The sequence below is a fragment of the Marmota flaviventris genome, chromosome 1 (assembly GCF_047511675.1).
Source record: "Marmota flaviventris isolate mMarFla1 chromosome 1, mMarFla1.hap1, whole genome shotgun sequence".
Taxonomy (NCBI): domain Eukaryota; kingdom Metazoa; phylum Chordata; class Mammalia; order Rodentia; family Sciuridae; genus Marmota; species Marmota flaviventris.
In genome coordinates, this window is record NC_092498.1 from 1067843 (window position 1) to 1084808 (window position 16966).

The 16966-nt window shown below is 54.8% G+C and overlaps 1 protein-coding gene across 1 annotated transcript in view; it reads left to right on the forward strand.

Moving 5' to 3' along the window:
- Positions 1–16966, forward strand: part of Ptprn2 (protein tyrosine phosphatase receptor type N2) — a 565071-nt gene that overhangs the window by 209457 nt on the left and 338648 nt on the right. The window contains exon 11 of the mRNA XM_071605349.1: positions 6786–6865. Coding sequence (XP_071461450.1) covers positions 6786–6865 — 80 coding nt within the window. The remainder of the gene's footprint in view (positions 1–6785; positions 6866–16966) is intronic.

Genomic DNA, 16966 nt, shown 5'->3' on the forward strand with positions numbered 1-16966 from the left:
TGACTGTGATTCCTGTGTGGGAGCAGGAATATCCTCATAGAGAAGCAGTGTTCTCACTACTTGAGTCCCAGGTCATGGAGTGACATAGAATGCTGCTTCCCTCTGGCCTGACATCTTGGATCTCCTATCTATAAGCCAAATCCATTACTATGTACAAAATATACACAAGAATATATATAGATATGAGATACAATACACAGATATGCACAGGTCTACGTGAAACAGACAGGAAACAGATATTTGGTAGCTCTTTACCAGATATTAAATCTCTATAGGCAATAGGCAAAAGAACTCTCAAATTTAAACCTTTAAAAATGCAAACAGAGCCTTTCATAGAGTCTTTGGGTCCTTGTTTCCCTCAGGGCATCAGGTTTCCTCCTGTACTCCAAGCCACCAGAGCAAAGCAGTAGGGCGTGTCTCTGAGCAGGAGTCCCCACAACCCCTTAGGCAATACCAGGATCGTTAGAGATACCAGGTGCCTCAAGGAACCAAACTCATGCTTGGGAGTAGCTCAGCAGGGCAAACTGACTTCTGCAAAGGTGTGCGCACAAAGCGTGGCAAGCAGGCACACTTGGGCAGGCAGTCTGCTTCTTTAATCCCCAGCACAGCACTGTCCTCTGCTCTGATAGGAGAAGTCAGGGAACCATTCTACTCAATTGGTTAATTTTAAATTGGGGAGGGCAAGGGGAAGGACTGTAGTTAACATGGCTACAGTTAGGTAGCCATTTCAATATTCTGAAGATGCGCCACTGGACTTTCTATTTCTCATTTTCATGCTTTTTGCTGGTGATTTTCCTGTTCAAAACGGCCCTAGGCAAAGTGCCTAGGCAACTTCTGCGTTTCAAGTGCCACGAGGCTGTGGCAAGCCTTTTGGAGAAAACGTATGTCAGACGTGTTTTCTCACCTCACTGAGTTCCAGCGCTTGGCCCGGTTCAGCAGGAACAGCTCAGTGGCTGTGGTCCAGCTGTCTGAGTAGAAACCTGCATAAAGCAAGGCTGCATGTCGCCCAGATGACGGGAAAGTCCCACGGCTGTGCTGGTGGGAACGTGGCCGTGTCCCCAGATCAGCGGCTCTGTCAGTACTCGCTGCCCCCACAGAGCCTGGCCACCAGGGTAGTGAGAAGGGACTGCAGTGTCTTCAGTGATCATTAGCTGAACCCGAATGGAAATCTGGAAGTGCAGCAGTGAGACCCGCAGCTGTCCTAAGTCGGCCTAGACAGTTGCTCACAGGCAAGGGGCCTGCTCTCCATGTCTCCTCAGTGATCTCTTCCTCCCGGGGACTCTGGTTCTTTGCATTACGGGGCTTTTCAGCTTTGTAGAATTGGAGTCTCTTGTGCTCTATCAGTAACAACTTTCTCCAACTCGTCTCCCCTGTGAGCTCTGGTATTAGGTGCCGAACCTGCTTCTTAGAGGCTTCACGAGGCTCAGACGTCTCTGTCATACTATTTCCTGAGGAGTCCAGCTTATGGAGATGCACTTTATCCCACTTCCCCCAGTTTGATGAAGAACTAGAAAGCTAAGTGACATGGTGAAGACAAGTAGACTGCCTGGCGCTGGGCAGGGTGGTTGCCGGTGCTCAGACTTCACTCTTGTCACTGTCCCCCATCCCGCAGCAGATGCTCAGTTGAGGCCATAGTGGATGCCAGGGCACATGCGTCCTGGGAGGAGAGGCCTGACAATCATGCAGCTTGGTGGGAGCAGCTCTGCAGGCTCTAGGGTGCCCATGCACCGTGGCACCTTTAGGCTGGGTGTCCGTTCAGACTGGGCCTTTTTCTGGGTGCCAGGATCAGGCAGCAGTGTGTGCAGATGGTGAGGGAAGGGCTGTGCCACAGAACAGATGTGTTTTGCACGTGAAGTGGCTCATGGGATTAAGGTCCAAGGTCCCCAAGGTCTGCTGGCTGTGCCCATCAGCATTCCTTTTCAGGTCTGTGCCAAAGCACAGCCTGGACCTGGCTATGGGGTGTAAGGAGAAGAGCAGTGACATTTTTGCTGATGACTGAGCTCCAGTGGGGAGAGGCGAGCCTGGTCCCCAGAAGGCCCTGGGCTGGATGCTCTTCCAGGAGGATGCATGGGCATACGGGTGCACATCCTGTGGTAGCAGGACTGGCCCTGAGAGCAAGCAAAGCTCTGGGGCTTTCTTGTGAGTCCCACCGCCCTCAGAAGCCATGACAGTACATGGGAAGGCAGGCTGTCATGAGCCCCTGGAGATGGCACAGAAGGAAGCCGAGCTCAGCACAAACCACACTTTGCACCAGCACCTGAGATCAGAAGCGCTGCTGACAGCCAGAGGTGGGGCGACTCTCCACTGACCAGCCCAGGGCCAGCAGGGCAGCAGCCTTTCTTGGGACACTGTCTCAGGTTGCTTTCCTCAACTCCAATGCAGAGGGGCCCTGGAGAAGACGGTCTTTGCCCTTGAAGTGGGATGAGACTAAGAGTGGCACAAGGGAGATGAGCAGAGTGTCACGTGCAGTGGATTCTCCCTCCACCTGCTCCGCTCACCAGCTGTATCTGGACCAAGAAGTTGTGAGTGTCTCCAAACCGCAGCCCCTCCTGACACTCCTGGGAGCCAAGGCAGCACAGGGAGGAGCCTAGAGCACGCTTCTCAGTGGCAGGGTTGCCCCCCAGGGGACACTTGGTGCCTGGGAGACAACACCCTTGATCCCGAGAGGTCTGTAACCCTCTGGCAAGCTGTAGTCTGTGAGCACACGGGCAGGGCCTGCCCAGTGCCGAGGCTGCACAGACGGGACCTGCCGGGGAAGTCTGTGGCGTTTCCCAAGGAGTCAGGGTGGGTGTTGGAGTGAGGACCCACAAAGAAAGCCAGCTGGGCCTCCCAGTTCTGAGCTGAGTGGCCTGACGTCTTTAGATGTCAAGGTGTGCCAGGATCCAGGGATCCCTCCACCTCCACCCAGCTCCCTCACCAGGCTGTGCAGAGGTCAGAGCAGGAGTGGGGGAAGTCAGTTACTCCCTTGCAAAGATCGAAAGCAGCATGGTCTGTGTCCGGCAGCAGCTCTGGCAGTGAGGAGGAAGGGCGGCCCAGGAGGCCCTGTCCAGGCAGAGCCCTCACAGCCCCTGCCCACAGGAGGGGTGGGTGGCAGTGGGGCTGGCAGGGTCAGGTAGCTTCCCCTTCTGGGCCCTGCAGAGCCTCTGCTGACCCGCTGCGGCCTGCGTGTTTTCCGTGGCAGCCTGCTGTTTACTCCTGCAGCCTGCTGGAGGTGACCATCTCTAGGGTGGGTTTGCCCAGGGGCCATTGGAGAGCTCATCATCGGACCTTGGAGGTCTGGCTGACCCTTCCTAACCAGCCCAGAAGCCCTGCTGTAAGGTGACCCTGGAGCACTTCAGGCTGCACTGTGGAGGTGCCAGATGCCCCTTAATAGAAACAGTGTTGCGGTCACTTGTCTGGTTGAAGGTATTGTAAATGGACATGTTTGGGATTTTCTTGTGGGGGCCCACTCCTCAGGGCCAGGCCTGATGCTGCACACCCTCCAGCATTGTGGTGGCTGGTTCTCACTGGCCCCCAGAGCAGACCTGGGCTGGCCTCCCCACAGCCTCTGGGCTTCTCCTCCCTTGGGGCAGGTGCTCCTGGGGCAGCTTTCCATGGACTGGGGTGGCTGGAAAGGCAGGGACATGCCCGAAGGAGTACTGCAAGAAACGGCCAGCAGGGCTGCTTGGCTGGCTGGGCAGGCACGCATGCAGAGCCACAGCCGGGCCCTCCTGATTGTGCTCTGTGGACTCCCTCTACAGTGGTCCTTGGCTGGCTGGCATGGGCTGTAATGGAGAGAGCCTCCCCACAGCCACCGACCTGGAGCCGGTCTGCGCTCCCAGAGGAGGCCATCTGCAGTGTGTTGCAGATGCCTGTGAAGAGAGAAGAGAGGAGCTCGTGGCTGAGGCAGCGCTAAGGGAGTAGCAGGACCTCAGCAGTAGCACTGACACCCGCGAAGGGCAGTTCCTCTGCCTGCAAGGACTGCGCTTGCAGATGGGTAAAGGAGACGTCTCCCACCACCCTCCTGTCTTCCTTCCTTGACAGGCAGTAAATCTAGCAGCACGGAGGGGCAAGGCATTCAGGGCATCCATCCTGGTCAGCCTGTGAGCCTTGGCTCCTGGGACGGGGTGAAGCAAAGGCCCCGCCTGACATTTCAGATGGGAGACACTCTCCCCTCAGGGTCAGCCTGTGCTTTCCTGTGGTCATCGGCAGGTCAGGGCCCCTGGCCACCTGTTTAGGGCTCTGGAAACTACTTGTCCTGAGCCATCCCAACTATTTGCAAACAACCCTGACATCAGAAGCACTTAAGTTTATTAAAAATGAAGACAAATAGACCTAGAAGTAGGTCCAGGGATCATGAAAAGAAACGAGGGAGAATAGACATGCTTCTGAGCTCTGAGTGAGGGTTCTGGGCTCCTAGTGACTTTGCTGGCTTTGGCCCAGTCCTTGCCATCGAGGTCAAGTGAGATTCCCTTCTTGCACTCTTGAAGATGTTTCCACATGTATCTTTACTGCGTTTGGAATCCACACTGCCGGGCTGTGGACCCACAGAGTTCTGCAGTACCTGGGTCCTGCCATCTTGCTGGGAGGCGTGTATGTGGATTCCTTGGTTCCAGAAGGCCTGAAGGGGCAATGCACACTGTTATAGGGGCCCAGGGCCTGGTGCTGGGGTGGGCGGGACGTGTCGGAGCCTAGTGACAGGACAGCTGACTGAGGGCAGGATATGGGCAGCGCTGAATTGGTGGGACCTCAGTGCCCTCCAGCCTTGTCCTGTGCTGCTGTGCTGCATTCTGGTAAGCAGGGTGGCACTCAGCACAGTGTTCCCACGTGACTGCACACAGGACTCTCATTAGGAAAACCAGGGCCAGCCCCGTGCGTTGTTTACTGCTGAGAACACGGGGGCAGGGCTGGCAAGCTTACCAGAACCTCTAAAAGCCAACATGCCAGAGAAGAACTCCGCAGGCATCACCAACACCACGCAGCAGCAGTGGGGTAGGGAGGATCGTGCCATGAGGTGCTGTAGCCCAGGCACCTTGCTGGGCATCATGGGTTAATCCAGATGGGTTCCATGACTTCTTGGCTAGTTCTGGTGGGCATTGTCTACCTACCTGGGCTCGGCATGTCAGAGACATGAATGAACAGGAAGGTGCTGATCAGTCCAAATACAGAGCGCTCCTGAAACGGGTTGAGTCCACACATGATGTCCATGTGAAGAGGTCAGCCTTGCCCTCACCTCCTCATGGTCCCACCCTGACCTAGGGCTTTCTTCCTCAGGTGGACAGTGAGCTCCATGGGGAGAGGTCAGCGTTGCCCTCACCTCCTCATGGTCCCACCCTGACCTAGGGCTTTCTTCCTCAGGTGGACAGTGAGCTCCATGGGGAGAGGTCAGCATTGCCCTCACCTCCTCATGGCCCTGATCAAGGGGCTTTTCCTGAGTCTTCTTTTCCTTCTGAAATCAGGCGTCTCCATAAAGGGAGTCTTAAACTCTTTCAGATGACTTTGTCATCCTTTGGAGCACATAGGTCTGAGAAATGTCACTCCTGTCCTCAGGAGGCTCTTTAGTTGTGCCTAGAACCCTTTTGGAGGGTGTGTGGGAGGTTCTCATGGTGAGCAGCACTTTCTCCTGATAAGAGAAGTCACTCTGCTTAAGTGTCTTGAGTCAGTCGGTGACCAATGTGTCATCAGCTACCTGTGTGGCCCTGGTAGGGACCACTGCACTGCTCTAGACAAGCCGGTTACCCACCAGGGAAGTAGAGAACACTACAAAATAACTCTCTCATGTTCGGCTTAAGTTCTAAATTTCTGGCACTCACTTTACTTGCTGGAAGGTTTTGGGAGAAGGGAGAGTCCCCTCCTTCAGGGCACTCCCTGAGGGAGGGAGGGAGGGAGGTTAGAACTGAGCAATGTGGGAAGGGGACAGAGGGCAGCTCTCCGAGCTAGGCGGAGGTCACCGGCTGGAAAGCTGTCGAATGGGAACACTGGCTCTGGCCTGTGCACAGGGAGGGCACTGTGTTCCCTCACACCTAGCAATGGCGCCGATGCAGGAGGCTCCCCTGGGGCGTCGGGAGCTCATTTGAGACAAGGAGACAGGCCTGCTGAGCGTCAGCGTCTGTGTCGCGTCCAGGGAGGCTCCCGGATCCTGCAGGCAGGAAAGTTGGACCCTGGGGTTACTCAGCTCTGCCTTTCGGGGGTTGGGGCTTGGGGTAGAATGGCAGCAGTGGGGACCAAGAGAGGCGAGACCTGAAGATGTCTCCAGGGGTCTTGCAGCCCCTGGAGCCCTGGATATTTCTGGCATAAGCGCCCAGAAGGGTGGAAGCAGACCTGCTCCTCAGGGAGGGCACTCGTCCAGGGCAGATCTGACTGAGCTCAGTAAGACATCCTGTGCAGTCCAGCAGTGACGTCAGGGTGGTCATCACCCGCCTCACCCAGTGAGAGCTTCTGCCTGCCGAGGGCTTGCACCCCGAGCAAGCTGGCTAGGAGCACGGGTCTGCAGTCCCCTGGAGGAGAACAGAGCTTAGGGTAAGGTGTCTGCAGGCTTCAGAGGAGGAGTGGGTGGGGTTCCCTAGTGAGTGGGCCTTTGGGTGGACGCCTGTTTCGTGCTTAGAGCACACTCCAGGCAGCATGCGCTTCATTCAGGAGATGACACGGGGAATGGAAACAGTCTCAGCATCAAGGGAGAACTCGGTGGCAGAAGGCATGAGAAGCACACGGCTGGAGGCGGTTCTCGGCTCGTCGGGGGGTTCTGGGTGGCTGCCAATGAGCACTGTGGATCAGTAATGCCTGCTTTCTTAAATGTTTTCTTCCAGCGTCCTGGGACCAGCGGTGACTTTCAAAGTGAGCACCGATGTCCAAAATGTGACAACTGCAGATGTGGTGAAGGCCACAGGTAAGACTATTCGCACACTCGGGTGTGTGCACGCACCCACTACAATTGAGGTGGAGAGGGCAGGCAGTGCAGAGCAGCAGTGCACGGGCTTGTGCCACGGAGTCTGAGGCTAACAGGGTCAGGGTGGATCCAGGGCTAGTGCCACCTGAGCCTCATTGCTCAGGCTTCATGATGGGTGCCGGCTTCTGGCAGGAGAGAGAGACCTCGGTGTGACATTTGAGAGATCTGGAAACGCGAGGGTCGGTGTGCGCCGCGGCCCAGTGTGAACAGAGACAGGACTCGGCATGGGCTTTCTGTGCTGTGCCAGCTGCAAACTGGCTCTGGGTCTCCCCATCGCTTGCGAGCACAGGCCGGGCTGGGCTCTGGGGGTTTGAGAGAACACAGGTGACAACTGGGCAGGCTCTTGTTAGGACCTCACGTTTCTGGGCATTTCTGAGACCTCTTTCCCGTGGGTGGCCTTGGCCGTGGGACTGGTGTTTGTTGTTGGGGGAGAATGGGGCACTTCTCTGCCAGCATCTGGAGGGATGGTGCGGGTAGGGTTCATGGACTTTGTGCTGTCCCGAGTCCTGTCCTCAGCCGGGCCGGTTCTCATAGAGGATGCCTGGGGTCTCTCTGGAGGGGAGGGTGCGGGAGTAGGGCCTCTGGAGGTGGAACGTGCAACCCTCTAGAGGCCAGGCTGCTGCCCTGTCCCAGGCAGAGCAGAGCCTGTGTGCCCCAGGTGTCCCTCAGTGCATGGGCTGCTTTATGAGACTGCTCAACGCGAAATGCAGTGAGAGTGGTGCCCGCTCAGAGCCTGGGCCTTCAGCTCTCCAACCCAGACCTGGCTGCGGGCTGTCCTGTCCAGCTGTGGCTGGCAAGGCGTGTGGAGCTGCTCTGCCCTGCCCAAGGGAGGAAACTGCTGGTCTCTTCTGTTCTGTGGCTGTTGGTTGGCTCACAGGATGTCGTTGTGCCTTTAGTAACTCTCCGTGCTGACAGGGATGATTTGGGAGGCCCCAGTGAGTTTTGATCAGAAGGGTTCTATGCTACGTTGCCCTGGACTGCAAACATCTGGCAGGTTTGAGGTCTGCGGAGAGCTGGCTCCCGCCTGTTGCACACCTATCTGTGTTGTGCGGCATCTGGAGCTGGGCCCTCCTGGCAGGGCAAAGCCCCTCACTACAGCTGAGGAGTTTCGCCTGGTGCCCGTGGAAGGGGGTCAGGAGGTGTCTTTCTAGACACTCTGCCCCCTGGAAGTGAAGAAACTTCAGCTCTAATAGCTTGGACCCCAGGGGCTCCAGGACCTCCTCCCCTTGAGAGCATCTAGATCACACGTGTGATGCCTAAGCATATGCAGGTCTTGGCACACGGAGGACCAGCCCGTCCTCAGGACTCTGTCCCTCAGCTGCAGTCCATCCCATTCCAGGAAGCAGTCCGTCTGAACTTGGATCTGCAGGACGGGGGACGTCATGGCTGACAGGCTGGAATGCAGTGCCTCTTCACTCCTCAAAGCTGTGACAATATGTGTGCGGACAGTGGCCCTTTATTCTCTCCTTGCTCTCTCAGGGCAACGAAGTTGATTATTTGAAGTCCGGTTTCTTGGTCATTCCCAAAGCATCTTCAGTCGACAGCCTCCAAGTGCTTACATTTGCTAACTCGCTCCAGGACATTTACCCTGACTTGTAACTGTGACAACCGTAATGTGTCTTACTTCTTGAATCCGTGCAAAATGTTAACAGACTTGCAGAATTTTAAAAATAAGCTCTTTTCCTATTTTGAATACTGAGAATGCGCTTGAAGCTCTATGAGGAAAGCACTCTAAAAAATCAGCCTGAGGCCTTGAGGACGTTGTAGTCTTGAGGTTCAGATGCCTGTGGGGTGGGGGGGGGCACCTGGCGTCTGCTCAGGGAATGTGGGTGCCAGCTCACTAAGTGGCAGTCCCACGTGGAAGGCGACGGGGAGGAGGCTGGGCTCCAGGGGAGTCCCCTGGGATTTCCTAGGGGAGGTGGAGTCCCACCGTGCATTGCAGGCTGCCTGCCGTCTGCTGGGGTGGGCCCACTCTGGACAGATGGCATGGTCTGTGGTCAAACTTGGCGCAGCCTTCTGCTGTGGTACAGGGAGACTATGGGCTGCCTGAAGAACCAGGGACCGCGCTTGGTCCCCGAGGGGCTTAACGGCAGGATGGCCTGGATGTCTTTTGTGATTAATGAAGAGAGACTATAGCCCTGGTGGTAGAATTTAAAGGGCATTTGTTTAGCTAACTGTACACAAACTGGTGCAGAACTTAATGAACAGGCACATGAGGACAGACACCATGGGTCATCGATGCTTGGTAAGTGCAGTGGCCTTCGCCATTCCTCCTGGTCCCAGGTGAATCTTCTCCAGGAATTCTGCCTAATAAACAAACTTGGGTATGAACATAAGGAATTAAGGATGTTAAAATAAGCAGGACTTGCTTGAGGGAGCGCTCCTGTGCTGCAGAATGCACGTGGAAGGCTAGTGGTCACTTGTGTTCCTGTGGCCAGTCATTCAGTCCCACCGACCAGACGAAAGCGCCTTTTCTTACTCAACTTACTGGAAGTTTATTCTCAAATAGCTTACTTCTCATCAATGACTGCATTATTTCTTTAAAGAAAATGTAGTCAACCATCTTTTAGAACAAGTGTTTGCTTTGGTGGCCCCACGGCGACCTGGTGGTCCCCCCGTGCATCCCTCCTGTCCTGGAGGCTCATGGTGACCCTAGGTCCCCCCGTGCATCCCTCCTGTCCTGGAGGCCCATGGTGACCCTAGGTCCCCCCGTGCATCCCTCCTGTCCTGCAGGACCCAGGGTTACCTGTGGGTTCCTGTGACTTGCTGCCAACAACCGCCTTCCAGTCCCGCTCTGTCTCCTCCCGAGCAATGTCCGGCCTCTGTGGGTATTGCCCTTCTGCTCTGCAGAGGCTGTGTTTGGCACTTGGCCTCTCTGTGGTGATTCTGACTCATTTTCTGACCAGCCTGGAGCTGCCTGTGCCCAGGGTCTGTCCTTCCCTCTGTGCTCATTGCAGTCCAACTGCTCATCTGATGAAGCTCTGTGACCTGTGTTCGCAGACACCCTGTCACGTCAGGTAGCAGACATCTTATTCAGGGAACTCACGGCTCTTCACAAAGCTCTCCTTCCCCGGGGGCAACCTCCGTCTCCTACATCTTCCTGCCGAGCACCTCCATGAAGCTGGATGGTGGCTCAGCAGTCTCCCAGTGTGGCCTTGCTCTTCCTGTTTGTGGTGTGTACTGTGTCACCTATGGAGAGAGGAGCCTGCTCTCGCACCCTGTGTGAGGGCGGACCTGCGGACCTGGTCGGGACCCGTCAAGTCTCTGTTCCATGGAGTGCTCTCTGCTGAGCTGTGGGCTCGGTGTAGAAGCCCATATGCTGATCTTGGAAATGCGTGGACGCCCTCTGCACAGCAGGCCCTTCTGCACTGCACACTGTGCCCAGCTGTTGACCCCAGTGAGCCTTGTGCTTCCCAACTCCTACCCCCTCAGGACTTCCCTGCACAAAGCAGTGAGCCAGCCCTAAGGCCACACAAACTGGCCTTGCCTCAAGAAACCCCATCCTGGAGGGGCAGGACCAGCCACTAGGGCTCAGGCAGAGTTGGACAGGGTGGGCAGTGTCAGGGTTTTTAGTCCTCGTTCCCTCTCGACCTGCAGGAGAGATAGGGAGAACGCGCCCCGGCCAGGACGAGCCAAGAAAGGAGAGGGCCGCCTGACCGCCCGCACCCACCTCCCTCGCTGGAGGACAATCAGACGCGTCAGGGAGACCAGTCAAGGCTGGAGCTCCTTCAGTGAGGAAGCACCCACAGCTGACATAAGGCAGAGGAGCCAATCAGGGTGAAGGTCAGCAGGGTGGGGAGAGCTCACGTGCACACCCGTCCTACAGGCAGTGAGGGAGACACAGCTGTCCTCGAGGGCGGAAGGCTTCTGAGCCTACCCTAGAGGTGGTCGGATTTTTCGTCACAACCCACGGTAACGCCTTCTGGCTGATCGCCAGGTGCCATCTTAGCCAAGTGCGGCCCCAAGACCAGGAGGTGAGCCTCGGTCTGCGAGTTAGATTCCTTTTCTCCATCGTAGGTTTCTATTTCTCTGATGTGACGGGCCCTACATCTCCCCCGTTTTGTTTTATTGGCGGTGTCTGCCTTACTCGAGAGTGTGCCTGTCTTAGGTCGTCCCCTCTGGGGATCTTACCCGTCACTGACTACCACTCTGGCTCTTCAGGCAGTTCACCTGCAGGGTCGGCAGACCAGTGGGAACCTCAAGGAAGGGAGGTGACTTAGGCCTATGAAGAAAACCCTCCTGCCTCTGACTTACACCTGCACATCCTGGTAGGGGCCACGGCCAACCTCACAGGGCTCCCAGTCAGTATCTTGTAAGACGGCACATGGCTGCCGGACCACCGTCAATTGAACGGCTTTGGCTCCATCCTTGAGCAACTGGAGGAGCCTGTTGATTACACAAGGTCCAAATGTAAACACAGAATCATAGTAACCAAGGGGCCTACCAAGGGGAGAAGGTAAGGGAGCCACCCGTTTAGCCCAGACATAGAAAGCTTGATTGCAGCTCATTCCAACGGTTTTCAAGGTCCTTGTAACCTTTTAATCTCATCTTGAACAATACCAGAGCGACTGGCATAGGAGCAGCACTCCTCCTGTGGGAACAGACACAGTCCTCCCTCTCTGGCCGTCAGCAGGTCCAGGCCACGACGGTTTGGGAGGACTACTGCAGCCAAGGAGTCGAGTTGAGATTGCAGGTCCAAGATAGTGCTGCAACAGGGTGCATGTCACCTATCATCTGCTGAGAAAGCTTATTGTACATCTGTGAAGAAGTACCGAGGCCAGCAGGTCCAGGTCCCATCCCCATGGCCACCCCCAGGCCCAACAGCAAAGGAACAGCATGAATGGCTCTTGGGGCCTGGAAAGGGAATCACAGCAGGTATGGGCAGGGACTGGACATTAGGGAGGACCCCAATGTCAGGGAGCAGGAGGACCACAGTGCAGATCCCACTCCAATTACCCGTAGGACACCGTACGCCATATCCCCACAGAGGAAGGCAGTACCATTAGAAGGACAGAGCATACCACCTACTGATCCGTCAAAAAACCTATTGCCTCCACACCAGAGGGGATTCAACGTCCCCACATCTTGAGTGCTATCTCTAGTGGGACAGGTGACGTTAGGCATGGTCACCAAGGGCAAAAGACTTCTGAGTGGTGTGGGAGTATAGGGCATCTACTAGGGAGAGGTGAGGTTATATTCCACCAAACGGGAATGGCAGTAGCCTTTAATGGTCCATTCTTTCCCGGGGAGGGCATATGAGGACCAACAAATTGGCTTACCACCGCTTACGGCATCAAAGCGTGCTCCCCAAAGCGCGTCTCCCCCAACAAACATGAATGCCATGAGGGAGACAATGAGGAATCCGGTCACAACCAGGCAACGCGTCCAGAATGGTCTTTTCATTACAAATGAGAAAATAAAGAATCATACCTCAAGAGGGGGTGCTCTTGGGTAATCATTTTTGTTCTGGTGAACAGTATTTTAGATCTCTAGCGGGTACCCAAATTGGACTTGGCTCCCCAATTGGGAATACACACCCAAATCCCCTCCCTGCACTAATGAGGGGATCAGAACTGCACCATGACCCAGTAAGGGGGTCCTTCCATTGGACCTCTACCTCAAATAGAGTGTTCTGATTAGACCAACGTCTCTGGAAAGCAGTCAGAGGTTGGTCTTTGGAGAAATGTAAGATATTCAATGTAAGCATGGCTGTCCTTAGTTGGTCATGGGGATTACTTCCCCCTTTTTGTATTATTAGCTGGTCCTTTAAGGTCTTATTATGCCTTTCAGTTATAGCTTGACCTTTGGGTTGTATGGTGTTCCAGTGGTGTGTGTAATATTCCGAGTTTGGAAGAATTCTTGAAATGATTTGCTCACAAAGCAGGACCCATTGTCTGTCTTAACCTGTAGGGGTAATCCCAAATGGCAAAACATTGTAGGAAATGGCTGTCAGCGTGTCGAGCTTTTTCGCCCGAATGAGCAGTTTCCCAACAAGCATGTGGATAGGCATCTACAGACATCGATATATATTTTAATTTTCCAAAAGGTGCATAGTGGGCCACATCAGTTTGCCAGATGACATTAGGGGATTGAAGAGGTGGGACCTGTGAAAACGCCTACATGATGTACATGTCCTTATGGTCTTTTTAAATCTTTTATGGGAATCGGGGAATCTCTGCTGTAACCCTCTCCAGTTTAAGAGAGTCAGTTCATGAAGTCCTTGAGCCATCTAAGGTTCTGTTGAGACTGAGCAGTAGCTATGGTAGTCCCATTGGTAGCCAAACGATCAGCCATTTGGTTCCCCCGTGTCAAGATTCCGGGTAACTCCTGGTGTCCCCTGAGACGCTGCAGAAAAATGGGCTCGACTTGAATCATCAGAGGAGTAATTGGGTTTTTGTCCAACTTAATATATGCTGACCCTTGAGCTGGTAACTAGTTGACTACATAGAGGCTGTCAGGAAACAAGTTCATCGGTGCATGGAGATGCGTCAGGGCCAGGGCAACTGCGTACAGTTCCTTAAGTTGTGCAGATCCCGTAACTGGCTCAAAATAGTGGTGCTTTCCCCTTCGTTGGCAGGGGAAGAGGCGGAGTACACCACGGCTGCAGATCCTGCCTTTCCCCCATCAGTAAAGACATTTACCGCCTTAGTGAGGGGCCTGGTGGGAAAAAGTATGGGGGCCCATCGTCACCTCGAGAATGATGTCACCCATCTCAAAGTTCCATAATGACAATCCACCTTTCCCATGAAAGCCTCCAAGGCATTGGATGCCCAACTATGGTTTCTTCTGACCCACTTAAAATCCGACAACCAGTAGGGGACTACTGGCACATCAGGATCCTGCCCATATGTCTCAGGGAAATCAGGTCTGCCAACTGGTCAGGTTGGGAATGGACCCTAGGGGCCCCTCCCACAGACGCATGTATCCGAGCCGGGGAGGATCCAAAGACAGAGGGGGCATTGGGGCCTACAGTGAGCCAATTGTGCCGCATCGAAGGCTGACTGAATCTTTTGGAATATCAATTGATGCGATGGAGTCACTGTGATGACATCTGTGGGGACTCTAAGAGTCGAAAAGCAGAAGCAGGTCTTCTGTAGGCAGGTGAAGCCAAGGCCTTAACAGTTGAGTTCGCCCAACAGTTTCTGTCATTCCACCAAGGTACAGGACCACTGGAAAAGTCATTGAGGCTTAAGGGGACAGACAGAGTCCAACCCAAGTTCGGCCCCTAGAACTTTAAAAGGGGGTAAGGTCTGGACCTTGTCATTAGATACATGTGACCCTCCCTTCTGTAAGAGGGCCTGGGGTTCCTTATAGGTGGAGCCTAACGCTTCGCGTCCGCCGCCCCAATAATGATGTCATCCATGTAAACATACAGAATGATGTCCGAGGGCCTCCGAAGGGGTGCAGGACTTGTGAAACATAATGCTGACAAAAGCTGGACTCTCGGCCATGCCCTGGGCTAACCCACCCACTCATGTCTCTGGTCTGGCCCCTGGAAGTTAACAGAGGGAACGGAGACGGCAAACTTCTCGCAGTCCTGGGGATCAAGGGAATAGAAAAGAAGCAATCCTTGATGTCAGTCACAATGAGAGTCAGATCCCGAGGGATGGAGGGGATCCAGGGCAGCCCTCAAGGGGGTACCCACGGGAATCGTCTGCTCATTAATCTTCCTAAGGTCCTGTACCATTCTCCATTTCCCTGTGGCCTTTTGGATGACAAACACAGGTCTATTCCAAGGGCTCAGGGAGGGCCTAATGTGCCCTAGGGCCAGTAGTTCTGATATTATCTGTTTTAGCTTTTGTAGTTTATCTAGGGGAAGCTGAATGGCAGGACGGTAGGAACAGTGGCCTCTAGGATTGGGGGTGAGGCCTCACCCGGGGTGCAGAAGTGTTCTGCCTCCATGTCTCTAAAAGTGGATCCCCCCGGTGATTGCTAAGGGGACCTGATAGGGTCCTCTTCCTCTAGGGTACCGTCATCTGTCCCTTTGTGATCTGTGGTGATGAACACCTCAGCTTCCCCCAAAATACCCTGTCCCAGCAGATTAGCTGTCAGGCCAGACGCCACCAGAGGGCTACCTCTCCCTGACTCCCATCTACATCCTTCCAAGTAAGCCAGTCCTTGGTTTCTTCAGACCTTCTGTCACCTCCACCCCCAATAACTGAGGTCTGGGAATCGGCTTCCATTGTGGGAGAACCTCCTCTTTCCTTAATACTGTCCAATCCGCTCCAGTGTCAATCAAGCAGCGGAACTTTTTCCTGCTATGAAGATGTCCATTTTTGGCCTAATTCCTGGGATTACTGGGACTGTCCAGTGGGCCCTAGGCGGGCCACTAGGCGGGGCACCTCCTTTGGGTTATGGGGCTGGGGAGCGCCCTGTTATTAGTTTAAAGGTTTCCCCTCAATATCAATTTTGGACTTACAGTCACTCTGCCAACGGAATCCCTTTCTACATGGGGGCAAGGCCTCTTAGGCAGAGTTTGCCCCTTACCCAGGCCTGAGGGATGTCCCTGAGGGCACTGGGTCTTATTCGGCCTGTAGGGAACTCTCTCTTGAAGTGGCCCTGTTGACCACACCCATAACAAACCCCTTTCCTGGCGCCACTGGAAGAGGTGAGGGCGATAGTAAGCCACTTTGGTGAACCGACTTCTTCAAGTCCCTGTTTGGGCGCCAGATGTTGGGGTTTTTAATCCTCATTCCCTCTCGACCTGCAGGAGAGATAGGGAGAACGTGCCCTGGCCAGGACGAGCCAAGAAAGGAGAGGGCCGACTGACCGCCCGCACCCACCCTCCCTCTCTGGAGGACAATCAGACGCGTCAGGGAGACCAGTCAAGGCTGGAGCTCCTTCAGTGAGGAAGCACCCACAGCTGATATAAGGCACAGGAGCCAATCAGGGTGAAGGTCAGCAGGGTGGGGAGAGCTCACGTGCACACCCATCCTACAGGCCAGAATGGGAGACAGAGCTGTCCACGAGGGTGGAAGGCTTCTGAGCCTATCCTAGAGGTGGTCGGATTTTTCGTCACAACCCACGGTAACGCCTTCTGGCTGATCGCCAGGCGCCATCTTAGCCATGTGCGGCCCCAAGACCAGGAAGTGAGCCTGGGTCTGCGAGTTAGGTTCCCTTTTCTCCATCATAGGTTTCTATTTCTCTGATGTGACGAGCCCTTCAGGACAGTGGCGTCTGGGAGCTCAGGGGAGGCTCCAAGGGATGGCAGCCTGACCAGAGCTTTGTAGACTAGTGTGGGTCTCAGGAGGCTGGAAGTGAGGGGGTGCCTTCCAGGGTCCAGGTGTGGAGCCCGACATGCCAGGGATGTTCAGGAGCCAGCCCTGCCAGTGAGTCACAAGGGGAATTCCGCCTTCAGCACCAACGGAGCAGGACCCAGGTTCACTGCAGCCTAGGGAGGCTGCATGACCACGGTGGCCTCCAGGAGACTGCCACCTGTGCCCACGAGAGGGGCCTTAGGTGAGGAGGAAAGAGCCTTTGCTGCAGCATCACCCCTGAGCAGCCGCACGCTCTCATCCGGCTCCGCGTGGCCGGCACACCCAGCGTCCACCCTCAGCTCCACGAGCAGCTTTCTGCTCAGGCCAGGCTCACAGGCCTGACACTGGGCATCCACTGCACTTCTACCATGACCCAGGGGCTGGGGGCCATGCCTGTGGCAAGACATTGTGTCTCCTTTTCTTTCCTTTCTTTTTTTTTTTTTTTTTGAGGGAGAGAGAATTTTTTAATATTTAGTTTTTAGTTTTCGGTGGACACAACATCTTTATTTTGTTTTTCTGTGGTGCTGAGGATCGGACCCAGCGCCCTACACATGCCAGGCGAGCGCTCTACCACTTGAGCCACATCCCCAGCCCCAACGATTGTGTTTTCAAAGCGAAGGAGGCGGCTTTGAAAGTGCCCCCAAAAGCCTACTTGCTAAGAAAAACTGTGTTCACTTACAGGGGAATGATATGCCTGTTAAAGAATTAATCACAGCACAACTCCGCAAGGATCTGCAGCTTCTTCCATGAAACCAAGTTAGAGAATCAGAGGGACGTCCACTCA